Source organism: Vanacampus margaritifer, chromosome 3 (genome assembly GCF_051991255.1).
Source record: "Vanacampus margaritifer isolate UIUO_Vmar chromosome 3, RoL_Vmar_1.0, whole genome shotgun sequence".
Lineage (NCBI taxonomy): Eukaryota > Metazoa > Chordata > Actinopteri > Syngnathiformes > Syngnathidae > Vanacampus > Vanacampus margaritifer.
This window is the reverse complement of record NC_135434.1, coordinates 10,322,555-10,342,139: the sequence shown is the minus strand read 5'-3', so window position 1 is coordinate 10,342,139 and position 19,585 is coordinate 10,322,555. Positions and strand designations below refer to the sequence as shown.

At 38.6% G+C, this 19,585-nt stretch overlaps 1 protein-coding gene across 2 annotated transcripts; it reads right to left on the bottom strand.

The window, feature by feature from the left end:
• Positions 1-13,062: 13,062 nt before the first annotated feature.
• LOC144048847 (homeobox protein orthopedia-like) lies at positions 13,063-17,949 on the bottom strand. Of its 2 annotated transcripts, none has more exons than XM_077561255.1 (3): positions 17,613-17,949; positions 16,945-17,357; positions 13,063-14,705 (listed from the first exon to the last, which is right to left on the bottom strand). In XM_077561255.1, the coding sequence occupies exons 1-3, from the start codon at positions 17,686-17,688 to the stop codon at positions 14,202-14,204; spliced, it is 993 nt and encodes a 330-aa protein (XP_077417381.1). In that variant the 5' UTR covers positions 17,689-17,949; the 3' UTR covers positions 13,063-14,201. The 2 variants fall into 2 exon arrangements, with proteins under 2 accessions (XP_077417381.1, XP_077417382.1); XM_077561256.1 differs by having other exon boundaries at positions 17,652-17,949.
• Positions 17,950-19,585: the final 1,636 nt, after the last annotated feature.

Below are 19,585 nucleotides of genomic sequence, written 5' to 3'. Positions count from 1 at the left end.
TTAAATTGACTGTAATTGTGAATCAGGGTTATAATTATTATTATTATTTTTTATTACAGTTAGTTTTAATTTTAACTTTTGCTTTTTAAATTCAGTAAGTTTAAATTTGTTTTTTTTTAAATGCTTCACATTAGTTTATTATTTGTATTTAGTTTTAGTATTAGTTTGATTTATGTATGTATTTATTTATTTTTATATTCATTACAGTTTGTTTTCATTTTGACTTTTGTTTGTTTTTATTTTTTCAAAATTGCTTCACATTAGTTTATTTTTACTAGTTTTAACATACATTTTTATTTTATCTTTTTATTTACTATTATTATTATTTTAATTCAGGGAGTATTTGTCGAGTGCAAGCGATGTACATCTCCTCTCGGCCAAAGTTAGCCGTCACATGCTCTAGCTCACCCACAACCAGGTGAAGGTTGTTTTTTTTTTTTTGCTATTGTTGGGACAATGAATCAATTACTCAACAAGTCATTCACAAATTGTTATTTTTTTCTTTTCCTTTCCATTTTTTAGGATTGTCCTCCGTCACTGCCAACTAATTGCTTTATGTCAAAGAACAATGCGTTGAGACAGAAGCCGTGCTCTAATCCAATACACAAAATTCACTTAGATGCAGCTAATTGTAAGCCTCCACGCAGCCATTGTGAAAGGTCAAACTTGACAACAAGCTGAGTTTTTGGGACAGCCACTTCATGCTAACTCCCATTCATCTAAACCACAAAAAAATGACTGTCTTGCGTGTGGCCTAAAATTACTCTCCAATGAGTGGTGACATTTCCTGATGAAGGTCTGTGACGCCACACGCGCCCGGCTCCAAAAATAAGAAATACAATAAAGAGCAACAATGGCTTCCAGACAGGAGTATTCTCCCCTCGGTGTGCAATGACCTATTCGAGGTGTATTACCTTCAATTTAAAGCCATGGGGGGCAACTCAAATTAATTGGTGTTCTTTTTAAAGTCTTTGTGCGTAGGCGATGTCTCATCCCTTTAATAGGAGAGGTAAAGATTTCTGTGTCCCAAGAGAGAGGGTCATGGGGTTATTGTGTTAGGATTTTGATGTTGTCAGTTGCTATGTATGTCCATATGGTAATTGTAGTTTCTATGCACCTTACCTTATGATGATGATGTAATTGGCATACATTTATTTCTAAAACAGTGGTGACAGCTCAGTTCAATTTTCTTTTCATATTAAGAGCTGTCTAATCTTTAACATGAAATAAATTTTGCACATTTTTAAAAATTGTAAAAACAACGTGACCCCAGTCTCCACAAACATATGCATTATTATTAAATGTATTACTGCAAAATTTTGACGTGGAAGTATCTGCTGCATTGCGACTGGAATTACCCCCGTACAGTTTTTCCAAGGGAGGTGCAATAATTAATGGCAGATTAAAAAAAATTGGTGGCATAAAAATAACTTTAAATTAACTCAAAATGAACACACTAAATGTGACACTACTAATAAAAAATAATATAAAATAAATACATATTAATATTAATATAAATATATAGAATATTAAAAATAAAATAATATATCCAAATCAAATGTAATGATTATAAAATACAATTTATATAAATAAAAAAAAACATCCCAGTTGAAGTGATAGCATCTGCTGCCATCTGGTGGCCAAAATGAAGAACTAGCCTTTGTGTCTAAAATTATGACTAACTATTAAAAAAAATCTCCAAGTTGTTTTCTATTACAGATGCGGCAAGATCGGGATGAGAAAAACCCGCCAGTTTATTTACTGCGTTTAATAATTGCTTACGGTGGCCAGACTTGATGTTTCACACAAGACGTCATGTGTGGAGTTCAATTGCAATGATTGTTGACTTCACTCAGAAGCGGCCCTCTGCGCCTTACTATCCCAGCATGCACTCTGTTTTAACACACCTTCTCCCTGGCAGAAAGAGAACATTTAGCAGGCCTTGCCTTGATTGCTGCATGCTATTGACTCACCCGTTTACACGCGCGCACACACACACATACGTGCGCGTGCGCTAAAGGTGCACACGCAGGGCAACTTGACTCATTCATCTCCTGTGGGGGGGTCCTAATGAGCCGACCCTCCCCGTTTGGACTGAATGGACAGAGAGAGATGAGTGCGAAGCCCCGAATAGATTTTCTTCCTCATCCCTCACCTCCCAAACGTGGTTAGTTCAAAGTGTGTTAATCAAGAGCGATGGATAACACCGTCTTCTTTTAATTACCTCGAAGCATACAACTTCGGGGGAGGCCTCCTGGTGCCAATCTTTTTATTTGTTTTTTTCTACTGAGTCAAGTCTCTAGTTTGTTCAAAACTTGAGGGTCGTAATGAATGTGCTTTCGGGTTACGTCATTTTATAATTTCTATAGCAGAACGGTGGATTAGTGGAAGTTTGTATTTTTGATAGCAGCTCTTGTAACAATTAGTGTACATCATTAGCCTACATGCTAGTGTACCTAATGTTGTGGTGAGCCTTTTGATACTCTGTAAATCTTCTCAGCCCTAACTCATCCATACGAGCTAATAAACATTGATTAGATTGCGTAATCAATGCACTCAATGGCAATGACTCAGTGCTCTGCGTAAATGTTATTGACTGCAATCACTTCCAAATAGCAGCACCTCATTTGTCCATGATTTAAAAATAAAAATATTTATGTATTTTTTGCGATCTTCAGGCATTTAATTTCCCCATAACTGGATTGTAGAATACCGATCACGTATTTAAAAAAAAAAAAAAAAAAAAAGTAAATGCATTTACATTTTGCCAAGTCCTATAATCAATTCTTCGTGCCACCAGAAGATGTCGACATTGAACCACAGCTGATATTAAGGTCTTAAAAGCTGCATAAAGCCTAATAAAATCGACACATTCTTTTTCCAGTGTGGCTGAGCTGTGTGATTGTAAAGTACTACTAATGCCTTGTCTGTATTTTCAAGGCACCCATTTTACAAGTCCTGATTTAGTACAGAACGTATTTGGTTTATGACCAAACAATAAATAAATTATTAATAATATAAAAATCAATCATTTAAAGAGAGAATAAAAGCATATAAATATTACAAGGAAAAAAATACCTTCTAAAAATATACTTTTTATTCCCTTGATATGCTTTGTCTTTAATATCACAATTATACATTTATTTAGGAAAAACACTACTTTTTAATTGTAAGATTGCAGCTTTTTACCTACCATAACAAAATACGACTTATTTTCACAAAGATTAGGACTTTTTTTCTTGAGAAAAAAAAATCATCTACACTGCATATAACTGTATTTTTTTTTAAAAATCGAAATAATGTGAATCTATTACAGTACAGTTACAACTTATTTTTTTTAAACAGTCAACTTTTTCATTCCAATGGTATTTATGAGTATACATGGTACTTTTGTTCAACTGGCATTATGATTTTAAGGGGGAATTTTCTCCTAATGGGTCCCTGGAAGAAAAAAGTTTGGTTGTTTTTGAAGTGCTGAAAACCCTCCTGAGTTGAATAAGAGGCCAACCGTCTTTTTTAGAGCCTATGCCACTTATTATCTTAATGTGTTTTTTATCAATGCAGTGCATTTAGTAAGTGCAGTTCAGTTGTACTTAACTTTTTTTTTTTAACACTATATATTTAATTGAATCGTCATTTGAGCACAGCACCCCCTACTTGTTTAAGCCCATTGTTAGCGTAGCTTACAATATTAAAAAATATCTCTTTTTATTGACCAACACTTAGGCCTACTATGTTAATTGTAATGTTGATCATTATGTTAGTGGCGCTTGGTGTAAAAAAAAAAAAAAAAAAAAAAACAGTTCAAGAACCACTAATATAAGCTATAGTGAAGTTTTAGGGGAACGCCACAACAAATGCTCTCAGAGTTTGGAAAGTAGCATCTAATGACAACAACAAGGTGACATATCACCTTTCAGCCAAAATACAGTAGTGAGAGCATGTAAGTTTAGTGCGGCCCGCATGGCCATGCATGGCTGGGTCACATAATGAATGTTGATGAAGTAGAAAAGCCGCTTTAATCAGGACGGATCACTGTGCAGAGGTGGAGAATGTCAGCGAGAGCAGGCACAGCTGCTTGCTGAGAAATTCAATATTGACTGTCGGGATAAATGTCCTGCATATTCTCTCATGTGTCCCAGGGGCCGCGGTATTATGCCTCTCACGTTAGCGGGCCCTAATTGGATTAAAAATGACTTGTTATTGGGAGAAAAATGGCCGAGAATATGCCGTCATAATTATTGCCTCCGCTTCCCCGAGTGCTCGGCGAAATGTCAAAATCAGGTGTTTGCGGGCAAACACCTGATTTGATGGATTGTGTTTCATTTGGGAATCAATGAGAGGCTGTGCAGTAAGAAATGTCACATCAAAGTCTGGTTTTCTTTTTGTTTGCTGGCCTAAGCTTTGATATATACCTGCAGTGTTTTAGAAAAGTTCATGTGAGCGTTGCATTAGCTGGCCTGATTCAAGTAAACTAAACAACTGCTTGTGATCCTCTAACTACAACAAGGCCATTATTATTATTATTTTTAACACATTAAAGAAATTAAAAGTGGAAGAGGTACAATCATATTAGCCTTTCTTTGCAGAGGATAAAGAAAATACGCCTGTATGTATCGTTATATTGTTGCATACATGTGTTGATCCACTATTAGGCAACTGCTTGCAGGGTTATAAATAAATGTCAAGAAAACACTAAAATAATACCCGAAACAAGGTGACAAAAAATGGGTTCAAAAGCAAATAGGAACTTGAAAAGTTAGCTCTTAATTAATTATACCTTATAAGAAAAGTGTCCAATTTTTGGCTTTTTGCTTTTTATTAATAATAATATCAAATATAAAGCATATAAAAAAATCACTGAGTGAGCTGAAATTGCACCCAATTGTCCAAAACATGTTGAAGTTCAAAATGGCACCGTCCAAAATTTCCAAATTATTATTGTCATCATTATATGTGGGGAACAAATTTTTATAGTACACATGAAAAAAAATGTCCAATTTTGGCCCATTGACTCCCATTATAAATCATGATTTTTGATTCACTGTACACCTGATGTGTTACAGTGCATTTCCCGCGATTACACAATTTATCCCTTCACTGGGTCATCAACTAAACGTAGAAAAAAATTGGTTTGACTTTAGAGTCATATAAGCCATAATACACCAGATGATGCTAGAGAGATAATTATCATTTTTGCTTCAGCTGACTTATGTGCTTCCTATGTTCCCATTCTTGTACCAAAACAAGAAAACACGGCTGGGATCGAGAGCTCAGGCCTGTGAGCGTGTGTGGACCCAGTAACAGTGACGTGCACACGCGTATGAGTGTGTGATGAGTGTATGTGCGCGACTGCGTGAATATTCCAATTTGAAAGTGTTTAAAAATATATATATGTACAGATGATAGTTAGTTGTGCTATTAGGACAATATGGCTTTTATTGTACATCAGAAACACATATATAATAAAATGCCATTGAACATTTTGAGTGGTCGCAAGTAAAAAAAAAAATTCAGAAATGACTTAGACATCACACTTCCAAAAGTGAGCCAAATGTTGGTTCATTTTACTTATGTGCCGTCGTAAAAAAAAAAATTAAAAATACTGTACGAGGGTAACATGTGCAAAAGCATTAGTTGGAAAAAAAAAAACATCAAAATTTTTGTTACTCTGTTCTTCCTCAATACGACTTGCACGAGAAATAATCCTAACAGGAAAAAATTCCTACACCTGGCTCTATTGACTGTTAATTGCTCATGGTGGACCCCTAGTGGTCAGCCGGCCCTATAGCAGCTGTTTAGTTTGATTATGTGGGCTAACACAAACATTAAAAATCATATTTTAACACTCACAGGGGTGTGGTTTTGGGGGTGGAAAGGGGAGGGTGGGGCATGGCGTTGTAAGACCGCCCCCCCATAACAAGTTTCTGTTGCGAAAGAAATCTGATTTTGGATTTTCCTTCGTCCTTTCCGTTTTGCATCCAGTAAGTAACATTGCTGAAATGATGTTTCAGTGTCAAGGTTGGCCAGTTTGTTTGGTCCATACTAGAAGTCAAGCAGTGGTGGGATGGGAGGTGTGTGTGTGTGTGTCTGTGTGTGTGTGTGGGGGGGGGGGGGGTCAAATTGTCCACCATGCAGAGTAGACGTGACAGACAAAAATCCATCTGAAGTCCGCTGGGGTTTGTTTTGTGCGTGCCACCAGGCGCCAGCCATTAACACAAAATAAATGCTCGACGCCGTAAAAGTGACAGCGTCTCATTCATACTGACACGGGCTAAATTACACATAAAACCACTGATAACATCATCATTAAATATTGATTCTAAGGAAGGCGGAGACCAAAACACACGCATAACACACACGCCCGCCAGGCATTGCAAAGACCACGATGCAGATTTAGCAGAGGGCTGGGGTGGGAGTTGCAATAGTTGACGGGAGGTGAAGAGGAAGTGGAGACGGTGAAGGGGGGGTAAAGGCTTGGAGGAGGGGCTGAAGGTGGCAGTGAGATTTAAGTCTGAGGCTGTGAGCAGATGTGAGCATTGATGATGATGGATGTGGCTTGTTGAGATGCAGACTTGTTAGCATCAGAGACCCTCGCAGCCTCCTCACGGTCCCCAATGTGCCACGGTGTGCATTTGTCTGCTTTTATTTATTTATTTATTTTGGTGCTTAGAAACAGTTACATGTTTCCATCCTTTTATCTATCTATCTATCTATCTATCTATCTATCTATCTATCTATCTATCTATCTATCTATCTATCTATCTATCTATCTATCTATCTATCTATCTATCATCCATCCATCCATCCATCTAGTTAGCTAGCTAGAGCGCTAATGTTTTGTTATCATGAGCTTCTATCTATCTATCTATCTATCTATCTATCTATCTATCTATCTATCTATCTATCTATCTATCTATCTATCTATCAATCTATCTGCTAGCTAGTAAGCTAGCTAGAGCGCTAATGTTGTGTTATCATGAGCTTCTATCTATCTATCTATCTATCATCCATCCATCCATCCATCTAGTTAGCTAGCTAGAGCGCTAATGTTTTGTTATCATGAGCTTCTATCTATCTATCTATCTATCTATCTATCTATCTATCTATCTATCTATCTATCTATCTATCTATCTGCTAGCTAGTAAGCTAGCTAGAGCGCTAATGTTGTGTTATCATGAGCTTCTATCTGTCTATCTATCTATCTATCTATCTATCTATCTATCTATCTATCTATCTATCTATCTATCTATCTATCTATCTATCTGCTAGCTAGTAAGCTAGCTAGAGCGCTAATGTTGTGTTATCATGAGCTTCTATCTATCTATCTATCTATCACCCATCCATCCATCCATCTAGTTAGCTAGCTAGAGCGCTAATGTTTTGTTATCATGAGCTTCTATCTATCTATCTATCTATCTATCTATCTATCTATCTATCTATCTATCTATCTATCTGCTAGCTAGTAAGCTAGCTAGAGCGCTAATGTTGTGTTATCATGAGCTTCTATCTATCTATCTATCTATCTATCTATCTATCTATCTATCTATCTATCTATCTATCTATCCATCATGTTAACCATACAATTCCAGTGGGTTATTGTCCATTTCTTGTCAATTTTAGGCCGTACACGTTCAACTTGGTTTAAAAGGATCATACAGTGACGGCTCTGGTATTGACCTATAACAACTGCCATCTAGTGGATGAGAATTAAATTGTTCTGCCCGTTGCTATACGTCAGTAGCATAGATGTATATGAGCAAAGATACATTCCTTGTCTTCAATAAGTAAGAATTTTTAAACCAATGAAATCAAATTGGATAATTTCCTAAAGCACATTTGGTGATATCTCACAGTACACTAATGTGAACACAGTGATCTGTAAACCATGAAGCAGTAGTGTTCTTGATATAGCTAGCTAGTTAGTATGAGGACGGCAAAAAAAAAAAAAAAGCAAAAAAAAACATCACAACATTCACAATTCATATCGCATTGTAGTCATGAGCTTTGTTCCATAATAGAGGGCTTTACCATAATGATTTTTTTTCCCCAGTAAATGGGACATATTATGGAAAATTGACTTGTTAATTGCTTGTATACAAATGCTGTAGTTTTGTCTCTGGAGTGCCTGCCCACACATCAAGTGTGAAATTAAACACCTAAGTAAATTTATCTGCCTAGTTCTGAAAATGACTTTGTGAGAGCCACACTCTTCCGTACCAGTGGAGCTAAGGAGCTAATTAGCATAATAGCCCCCCCCACCTCCCGCCCATGATTTAGACCCTTACCTGAGATCCAGAGCCACTGAAAACGTCCTCCGGTTCATGATGTGTACATGTTCCATTAACACAGTAAACTGCTGCCTACACTAGTTAAAATGCTTTTATTCTCTTTATCGTTTTCTTCTTTTGAAATTTCCCTCATGTGTTAATATTAATCCAACTAGGTCCCCCCCCCCCCCATTCATCGGAAAATTGCCCCGCATCAAAGCCCGCGTCACCCAGTTACAGCATACATAAGTGCATCCCTGCACATACACAGGCAGCAGGTGTTGTGTTAGTGTGTGTGTGCGTGATGGGCCATGCTGAGTGGTAACCTGCTCTCCACTCGAACCATATAAAAGGTGCAGGGCAGAAACATGCGGGTAATTGATTGCTAATTAGTCCTTTTGTTGTCGTGATGTATTGTCCTGACACAGCTTTGCCCCCGGGCTTGTCTATTCACTCTCGGCAGTCACACTCACAAAAATAAGCACAGCAAATCCTTAATGAGACACAACCAGGAGACCCCCGCCCGGCAGGTGATTAGGATTCAGCATGCTTTACGCAGACGGCATTTCGCGCACGCTCGAGGGCCACAATATTAGGTACGGCTACACGACGGCAAGAACGAGAAGAAACGTCAAATATTTACAGCTTTTTAACTCAGGAAAACTTTTGTGGTCGAGATTTTTTTGAAGACAACGATGGCGCAATGATTCGAAATCGATTAATTGATGATGTCGTTGATATTGTGCACAGTACAGCAATCTTCCATCTTTTTTTTATGCACGCGTGCCGGATCATTTTCAATTCGATATGTGACTTGAGCGAACAGGTCTGCAACCTGACGCTCTGGAGCCACGTGATTTTATTTTATTTTATTTTTTACATCTTCTTGAAACTAATTATGGAGTTATATTAAAAAAAACATGAATCTTTAAATGTTCAATAAATGAAAAAATATTTTAAAATGACCTACAAAGTTACCAGAAAATGTCTTTAGAATTGACAAAACCCAAAAGATTTATTTAAAAAAAAAAGGCTGAAAAGAAAACATTTTTAAAAATATCCGAAATTCCGAAAAATTACCATAAAATACCCACAAAATTGCCAAAAATGTCAGAAAATTGATAGCAAAATAGGCGAAAAAAATGTCAATAAATGAAAATTAGACTGTTCTATTCCTGTGACCTTTATGCAGCTATTGCATCTATTAGCACCCTTAAAAACTTTTCAAAGCAGTTGAACCACAGAAGACCGTGGAGTCACACATAGGAAGATGCTAACATTATTGTTTAGGTTATGCCGCATTTCGGCATCCACATACGTGGCAAAAAAACAGAATAAAAGGCAGGAATGCTTTTGGACGCAGACCTTCTTCGGCACCTGCGAGGCTATAAAGCTCCACCGATGTGACCAATGCGGTGCAGCTGTGATCCACTGTGCACATCCAGGTGATTCACAGGCAGGCATGTCATGATAGGATAGCACACAACAACGGTTGAACAAATGTAATAAACAGAGCAACCCCCCCCCCCCTTCTTTCCTCCCTCCCTCCCGGCTGGTTGAAGCGGTGTCATATGAGCGTGATGTTATGCTAAATATCCCCGCAGTGTGCTCTTCACGGGCACGGCCCACCACATCCAGCGGGGCCGTGCACATGACCCGCGCCGGTCCTGACCGCCTGGGCTGCACACCAACAGATGCGGAATCGCATTAAGCAAACGCCGCAATTAGTCTCACTCGTTCGCGGGTTAATGAGTTTGTGGAAATGCGCGACCCATTCCTCATTAGGTGATTTCTCATGCACTGATGAGAGAGAGAGAGAGAGAGAGAGAGAGACAGACAGATATAGAGATATAGAGTGATAAAGATATGGATTGGTATATATATATATATATATATATATATATATATATCATATTTTAGTCATTGATACAGTAATTTCATAATAATTCATGAAATCTAATTAGAATTAAAAATATGTACTGTACTGTTCAGTGTGATATTGATTTGTGTTGAGGTCATTTTCTGCCACTAGATGGCGTAATTGCATTTGTAAGACGGTGACAGCTCAGTGAATTTCCTTTTCATATTAAGAGCTATCTCATCTTTAACATGAAGTAATTTGTGAAATTCTGCAATTTTTTTTAAATTGTAAAATACAACTTGACCCCAGTCTCCACAAATATATGCATTACTATTAAATTTATTACTGCTAAATTTTGATGTGAACGGGTCTGCTGCGTTGCAACTGAAATTACCCCAGTAAAGTATTAATTCAAAATGATGATATTACGATCACGATATTTTGGGGAGGTTGAAGATATATATATAAAAAAAAAAAAAAAAAGCTCACGAGTGGCTAAAACATTCCTAATTCAAATAAAACTGCACTAATAAACTAACCACCAGAGGGTGCTAGAACTGCACAAAAGGAATACAGCCTTGCTGTTAAAAAAAACAACACACATAACAATCCCCCTACTTTTAATTCATTCACTCACTATTCACTGAAGTAACCCCCTTTACTCACAGTTGCTTTACTGGATTTTGACTGATTTTGCAAGGCAAAGGGAAAAAAAATATCTATCCGTTTCCGTTTTGCAGCAATTAGCATTAGAATATAGATAAATTTCCTAATGACTCACAAATCTGTTCAGAAATTGGGGTAAATTAGCTTTTTTTTCCAACATGGCCCTGGTTGATCTCTTTTGCTCTGCTGCCACCTGCTGGCCGTTTGTGTAATAACTACCATTTCTGCATCAAAGCCTTCTGTATGCTCTAGCATTAAAAAAAAAAAACATTTAAAAAAAAGTATAAATACGTCTTTGGGACACTTAAAACATTTAAAATAGAACATATTTATACGTTTTTGGGAGTAAGTGAGTTAATATCGTGACACGACGACTATATGGTGGTATCACGATTTTGCCATTATTGTTACATTCCAAGTGTAAATTACATAAAGGCCTCCTCTACTTCCGCCATGTCGTACTATGCGCCTTTCGCATGTTGAATTGAAAGGGAATGAGAGTAGCCGCTCCAATTAGCCACAAAGCTAGTCAGCTAATGTTTGCACAAACTATGGCACAAACCGCTAGCTGCGCGCATTTGCCAAAGTACCAAACACTGTTTGATTGGATGTCGTTAGATTGTACATGTTAATCCATTGTTCCCTCCAACTATATAACAGACCCATATTTCAGAAATAACATGATATGATATGTGTGTGATATTTTTCCAAACAAGTTGACGCTAATAGAAAAAGGTGCGACGCAGACTGTTTTAGCTTGACTGCAATCATTTTTTTTGTTAATTTGGAGGAATCTTTCATGAAACTGCGATGTTTTGATACCCAAAAAAAAGAAGAAGAGGAAAATCCAATTATAAACTTGCAGGCAGCGCTGCTGGTCGGAAGTCATATCTTGTCAATTAGCATCCTGGGACCAGGAATGGGACCCACACTGTGTTGATTTGGGGAACATGGACTACGTAAAATATTTTCCCCTCCTAAGTTTATTATTATAATTATTCATATCTGGAGAAGATAAATGGACATTAAAATAAGGTCACATATTTGCTTGCTGTGGAGCTGAGTTTTTACTAAATCATCAGATTAATTCCTATATAAAATAAACTATTGCTCCAGGTTGTCTTAAGCAGAATGATTGTTCAGCCTTATATTGAATTATGTTATTATTATTATTATCATCAGTATTATTAATAGAATAAAGGTTCTTCAGAGATTCCATATTAGACCACTGGTTCTATAGCACCATTGCACTGTGGTGGGAAGAAGCTAGACATATTTTAGTTCCTAAAGGTTTTGTGAACCTTGATTCACTATAAAGACCCAAATGGTTGATTATGGTGTTTAATATCCAATCATTTGTTGGTGCTGTTGGATAATGGTTGGTTCTATACTGAACCGCAAAGAATGTGTACTAAATGCTGCCATTATGCATTTAAGCCAAGTAACCATATTTGGTTACTAAGTAGAACCCAGGGGACATGCCGGTCAGCCAGGCAGGATGTGTAAAAAATAAAAATAAAATAATAATGATAATAATGTGGTAATTGTATTTAGCTCCAATACATAACTCGTTGAATTATTTTCTGATTTGAACATGGGTTGATTTGTTAAAATCGTCAGACATGCAGTTATGATACCAGACATGAGGATATTTTTTTTTATAATTGGAGTTTCATAACATAATATAAAATTAAGACCCAATTAAAAAAAAAAAGAGGTCAGCAAAACAAACAAACAAAAAAATCAACACAGAATTTGAGCTTTTACTTAACCTTATATTAAATATTATTTTGTTTTTCTTGCTGTCACACTGTTGAACAATTAATTGAATCATAATTAAAAGCGTTGAGAACAAATGATTCAATTAGGGTCAAAATTGAAACATCCTATTTAGGGTTCCTATTTTTATATGACTCTAGCGAAGTCATGAACCTCACCACACGTCACCTTTCGGTTTTGATGGACACGGTAATCGAGATACTCATGAAACAATATGATTCTTATTGTGCATGGTTGGCAATTAACTAGTGGGAGAAAAATGTTATCTCTCAGTAAACATCAATATAAACTACAACCGTAATAAAAAAAACCTTGGGTCACATAAACACCTCCTAAGATCCACTATAAGATTGTACAGGTGTTCCTAATCAAGTGATCTCATCACTGACATCTTTACTCAAAAAGATTCTCATAAATTAACAATAAAATCCAATTTAATAGAGACATGTGGACATTCTTTAAAAGTACTTTTATTTGTTGCTTTTTTTTGTTTAATTATTGGTACAAACCTGTCAATGTGATGCATTTCGATGTAAGATCAAACATTTAATAAGAAATGTGTCAAGTAATATAGCACATACAATAAGTTAAAACATGTCACACAAGAATGTTTTTTTTTTTTGTTATCTACACAAAAACATCCTAAAACAGAGTTTAGGTCTAGACCGAAAGATCACTGTATAGTATAAGTATGTGCGCGTGTGTCCCTTCATGTAAAATCCCCACGCATGCACAATTTTGCATGCCTGCAGCTCCAACGGGCTCGCGCACAAGTTGTTACAAAAAAGAAAGGAAAGAAAAAACCCAATGTATATTTAATAAATTACCGTTTGACATAACACAAGTTCACTTGAACACAACATTACAAGTGCTGAAGAGGCACTCGGGGGGGAAACGCGATAGTTTGGCCCCTCCGAAGATGATTCAGCGTCAAATCTTTTCTTCTTTTCAATGAACATCATGAACCTATACGGAAGCTTGGAATTTAATTGTGGAGTAAACTCTTTTTTTTTTGACTGGCAAATATGTTCGGACGTATTTGTATAAAGTAAACGTACGCGTATAGATCAATGTTAAAAAACATTTTCCCTACATGCCACAGGTATTGATTTGCGCATGCGCATAAAAAGCCTTTGACCTACATTATACCAATACTTTTGAAAATTAAGTAAATAAACATGTTGTATTTGTAAATTTTATCACGTCTGTAATTTATGATTTCCGTTCGGCATTTGTTTTCTATCATGTCACGGGGTATGCGCATGCGCAAGTCAATACCGGAAATAAAGTAAATAACGCACTGCATACATACATCATAAACATTACGAATAAATAAATGTTGACTGTATGGGTATAATATAGGCCAAAGGCTTCTTTTTTTTTTTTTTTACTTGGGGAATGCTAGTCAATACCCCGCGGCATCATGGGGAAAAAATGCTATGTTTTTAGCATTTAGCCTACAGGTACGTCGAACATACTTGCCAGTCAAAAATGTTTACTCCACATTGGCAGTTCCACGCATAGGTGTCATTCCTTGAGTCCCGGCGTCTAAATCGGGGGGAGGGAGTGGAGATTGGACGTGGTGGTGGTTATGGTGGCGGGGTAAGCGCGTTTTGTACAAGTCACTAAGTGAAGCTCATGGACACTGTGTGCTCCAGCGCCTTGCGCCGGAGGGACGCGATGCTGGTCCCTCTCCACATGTCACTGTCCGGGGAAGTACACAGCTGCGGGGAGCCCGATACGTTCGTGGGGCCGGAGAGCGACGCCGACATGCCGGGGAAAGGCGACTGGTACAGGTGCGACTGCAGGCCGGAGCCGTTGGACGAAAGGCCGTTGGACAGCCCCATGGAGTTGTGCGGCTGCCCATGGCCCAGGCTGCACTGCGACAGCGACTGCGCCATGCCGGGCGGCTGGCGGCCCAGCGCGGGCGGCAGCTGCAGCTGGGACACGCCCGGCATGCCGGTGGCCCAGCGGGAGTCGTTGGCGTGGAACGAGCACAGGCTGTTCTCCATGGCGGCCGCCGAGAACTGCGGCAGGCCCGGCGTGGGCAGCAGCGTGCCCGGGGCGCGGAACACGTTGGTGGTCTTCTTCCTCTTCTTCCACTTGGCGCGCCGGTTCTGGAACCAGACCTGCGGGCCCAACGGACACCCAGCCGTCACACGGGGACGAGTCTTTGGACGCGACACATGAAACCGATGGCTGGCAACACAGCAGCCACTATAAATCGGCATAGAGTTTAGGGTCCACAATATTTATTTTTCCAGTATAATGAACCTTTTGACTGCAAAACGCCAAACAATGGCAGAAAATTATAAATGGACGAAAGCCTTTTTGTTGCCATTTTTATTTATATTTATTTAATTAATTTATTACCTTTTTTTTTTTTGGGGGGGGGGGGGGGGGTATTTTTTTCCAGGGCTTGTAAATTGTTACATTTACGCATATTCCACATTTTGGCTGTATTGAAGTGGATACGTTCAAACTACTTTATTTTAGTATTTTTCTTTTCGTTTTGTGTTATTTATTTCCTTGACCTATAAGGATAGTATGTTGTTATTTCAATCTATCCGTCCATCTATCTGTCTTGTAAAATATGCTGCAGAGGTAAAACCACTTTAAAGGAAATAAATAACTATGGTGCATGTTAATATTACACAAAAATTACATAATGTCATAATGAAAATATTCGTGAAAGAAATCGAATTGTTAATAGATTCAAGCGACTCACAGGGATGAGCAGCGATTTGAATATTATTACCTGCATGTAAGCACGTTACTGGAGTAAAAATATATTTTACCCTCAACCACTTAATTGCGATACAATTGTTGGGAATTGCATTGTAATTAAATACGTTATAATGTTTACCGTGGCAATGGCGAATGGAAAATAAAAAGGCAGCCTACTCATATTATATTTAATGTCACACTAAAATCATCAATATCATCGTTACATTGACAAAAATAAAAGACATTTACACATTTTTCGGTCATTTGGTTATTGTATAAATAATATAATTTGTAGTTGCCTTGTAAGGTGACTTTGAGACGCCTGTAAATTATTCAAAAAATTTTAGTAAAGGAAATGTGAGCATTCTGAAGAAAAAAAAGATATTTATACATAATTTGAGGGACAGGCTATCTTTGTTTTGAATAAGTGCGTTTGTGGCCTAAAATGTCACTTTTCCCTTCTGCTGTTCTAAAATCGAAATTAAAACAATAATAATAAAAAAAAATACAATACTGTATAACATAACACAGCCGTTTTACAGTCGCGTTGCGACCCAAAACACGCGTGGCCGTGTGAAGATTTCATCAGGCTCGGCAGTGATGAACTCGCTCTCATTCCACGCAGCGAGGCGTGACGCAGCAGGCGAGGGCGAGACTATTACGCGACCACCACAAAGCAAATGCAATCTCTCATGTCGCTCGAAAAGAGACGATATTCTTCTCCAGTCCTATTAAGAGCTTGTTGATGGAATATTGAGGACGAGCACGTGACTGTCGAGGTGACAAATAACGAGTAGGACGGCGGCTTTTATTGCTTTCGTGGGATCATTTGCATGAATTCCACACACGAATTATAATAACGCCGGAATAATAATGTCTTAATTTGCAAATCGAAATAAGGCGTGTGAAAATACAGAATATTAGCATTTTTTTTTCATGCTTTAATGCTCAAATGCGGGGAGGTATCGATTGTTTTCCCCGAGTGGATGTTCGTAGGACAGTTGTGCATAAGTGTCCACACCCTGGCAGAATTGGCGAAATATTGCCACTTTAGAGGGACAATAACCGATGACTTAATCCCATTATTTTCATCATTATTGCGATGTTTTGATGATTGTGATATTCTGAACGTTCTAACAAGTAGGGACACATTTTCCGAATTCTGCCGGGACGTGTAAACATACGCGCAACTGCATATTAAAAGTATAAATTCAAGTTATATTTTTCGAAGTGGAAAATACACTCAAAAAATCGAACTATATGGATTTATATTTTGCGAAATCCTATATTGATGAATTTCTTTCTTTTTTTGGGCGAATGATTTGCACGTATAAACAGATTTAACAATTAAATAATAAGATCCATTTTGTAACTCTTTTTATATAATTTTTTTTGCCACAATATGATTTCCTTTAGCACGTGTGCTTTTTATCAGCACAACGGACAGCGACTCAAACGAAACTCAGGCTGCCAGTAAACACATTATTATTTTGTGAACTATAGGTTTATTTAATATAATGTCGGAACAAAATGGTGGAAGATGCCATCAACACTGAACTGAATATAACCTCACACGTGATTTATTTACACCGATGCCGGATCCGTTTTTCGTCTTCCATGCAGCATGCATTTCAGGCTTACCTGGACTCTGGACTCAGTTAGGCCGATCCTGAGCGCCAGTTCCTCCCTCATGAAGATGTCCGGGTAGTGCGTCTTGGCGAAGCTGCGCTCCAGTTCGTTGAGCTGCGCCGGCGTGAAGCGGGTTCGGTGCCGTTTCTGTTTCTGCTGACTGGTCTGCCCGCCGGAGCTCTGCTGGGGCTGCTGCTGCTGTTGTTGCTGCTGCTGCTTTTCCGGCTCTTTCCCGTTTACCGGCATGCCTGCCGAGTTGGATCCCACGGTGGTGATGACGTCTTCGCCGGGCAAGAGAGTGGCTCCCTCCACGGAGTCCGAACCGGGGGCCATGTCTCCCGGATGGCCCTGGTCCGGCACCCCGCCGCCCAGCCGACACTTGAGAGCTTCTCGGTGTCCGAGTAACTCTGCAGCATCTTTCATCCCTGAGAGGAATAAAGAGAGTGTAAATGCGTCTTTAAAAAAAAAAAATCACTAATGAAAAAATATGACCAAATGACAAATTAACTTAATTTAGCTGAGGGTCTTAATCATATTTATGCTGTCAAATGATTCCTAATTCCACAAAAACACTAATTAAATACATCCTCAATTGATCAGTGCACACACACACGCGCCAACCCACTCCCATTCACACACACACACACACAAGGTGAAATAAATAAGAAGTTAAGTCTTACAGTGGAGTTTAGCTCCCGGGTTTAGAGCCGAGAACTCACCGAGCCGAGCATCCAGGAGGTCGGCGTGGGAGAGCATCGCGTACCGCTCCAGGGCGAAAAGAGGTCCGGGCAAAACGCTCCTACAAACTTCGGGGGCAATTTAAGGGGCATAGATGTTGTAAATGAAGCAAAATTCGCTTTGTGCTTAAAAAAAGGAGGTCTCTTGCATTATAATGGCCCTTAGAAGGGCTGGGAGGCGCTTATTAGTGGAGAGAAGCCGTCAGCTTCCTCAAATAAGAACCAATCACAGGCGAGGATTGGACCGAACCAACACCACCCCCACGAGCGCACGGACCCCTCACCCGCCCTCCTGTTGGCACGCACGCGCCCAGAGCCCAGGCGTGCACGTGTAAAAAAGCACTACAATTCAATTGTGCCATACCATCCTCTGATTTATTAGCTTTTTCATGCTCAAATTATTCCACGTTAAAACGTCTTAATGTGTTTGTTTAATCTGCACGTGGGCTGCTTGCGAGATGAACACACGCGTGAAATGAAAAAAAAAAAAAAAGCAGAAGAGTGGAATTAATGTCGAATTGGAAAACAATATATGGCGAATGTGCATGTGCGCAATCGCATTTACAAATAATAATCCTTGATATGAATTCATGCAAATGAGCGAGCTGATTTTTTTTTATTTATTTTTTTTAAGCGTTGCACAAACAAAACAAATACGCGTCTCGGTCCCGGCTGGCAGGTGATTTGTGGAGACAAATGGAGGAAATAAATAAATAAACGAGTACAGATGGATCGCAGCTTCGCTCAGTGATCGGGCCGCTTTAACCTCCATCGACTTTTCATCAAGGCGTTGGCAATTAGAGCCATTTAGGCCCGCTTTGCTTGGAACTAAATCAGACGTGCAGGAGCCTAAACGCTCGCCCCCGTCTTGCAGGAGGGGGTGTCCACAAGTAGGACTGTTACACAATTAAAAGAGGGGACAACCATTGATCTGAGACTCGTCTCCGCACCAATGCTGCATGGCGGATTTTTATTTTGATTTTTTTTTTCTTTCGGGGGGGCAGATGTTCGGATTGAGGACGGTGAATGGAGCAGCACACCCCGGGACTTGACAAAGGAGGCGTCCGAGCGAGGAGTCCATTCGAACCTGCACATGGTCCTCCTCTTTTGTGTTCAATCTGTCAGGATGCAAAGGAGCAGCGCGTGCAGCGTGAAAAAAAACCGCAAGGAAATGGACCGGTACGTGCATGTGATGAGGAGGGATCCCGAACTTCATCACCATCATCATCATCATCATCATCATCATCGTGAGGGGCTGTAAATTCAGTGAGGCAAGAGAGAGAAGAGGAGGCCAAGTTTGTTTTATTATTATTATTGGGAGAAGGGTTCGAAAACCGCTAAAGCATATCAAAAATCTGCTTTGGTCAGAAATTATAATTTGTCTAAAGGAATTTTGTAAAAATTCAAGCACATAATGCAATATAATGCACGCTGAATGTGAGACATATTTTCTTTTGAGGTAATTGCAATCAAGTGATTTATATCGGAAAAAAGAAGCTTAATTTATTTGCATTTCATACCCCCCCCCCCCAAAAAAAAATGCAAAATGCCAAACAACTTGCAGCATCTTTCTAATAATGCCAAATCCCCACATTTATTTTGCATAATTGGATAACCTTATACTAAAACTACATCAACGGCAACAATTAAAAACATTATTAAAACACTATGTGATAAATGTGATAAACGAATGTAGGCTAAACACAACTTGAATAATAATAATAGTAATAATAATAATAATAAATGTTGTAATAAATGACCATGCCAATAGCGCTTTTAATGCATAATGCATTCAGTGAAATAATTTCAACCACCTCCAAATTTAGAATAAAAAAATGTCCCCATATTTCGAATAATAATAACACAGGATTGCCTCATATTAATTCATACCTTGTTTATTAAATCACATCTTCGTT

Coding starts and splice junctions, on each gene's coding strand:
- LOC144048847 (XM_077561255.1), bottom strand. CDS start 17,688: ATGCTCTCCCACGCCGACCTCCTGGATGCTCGGCTCGGTGAGTTCTCG. Junction 17,358..17,612: donor CCCGGGAGCTAAACTCCACT/GTAAGACTTAAC, acceptor TATTCCTCTCAG/GGATGAAAGATGCTGCAGAG. Junction 14,706..16,944: donor TAACTGAGTCCAGAGTCCAG/GTAAGCCTGAAA, acceptor TTGGGCCCGCAG/GTCTGGTTCCAGAACCGGCG.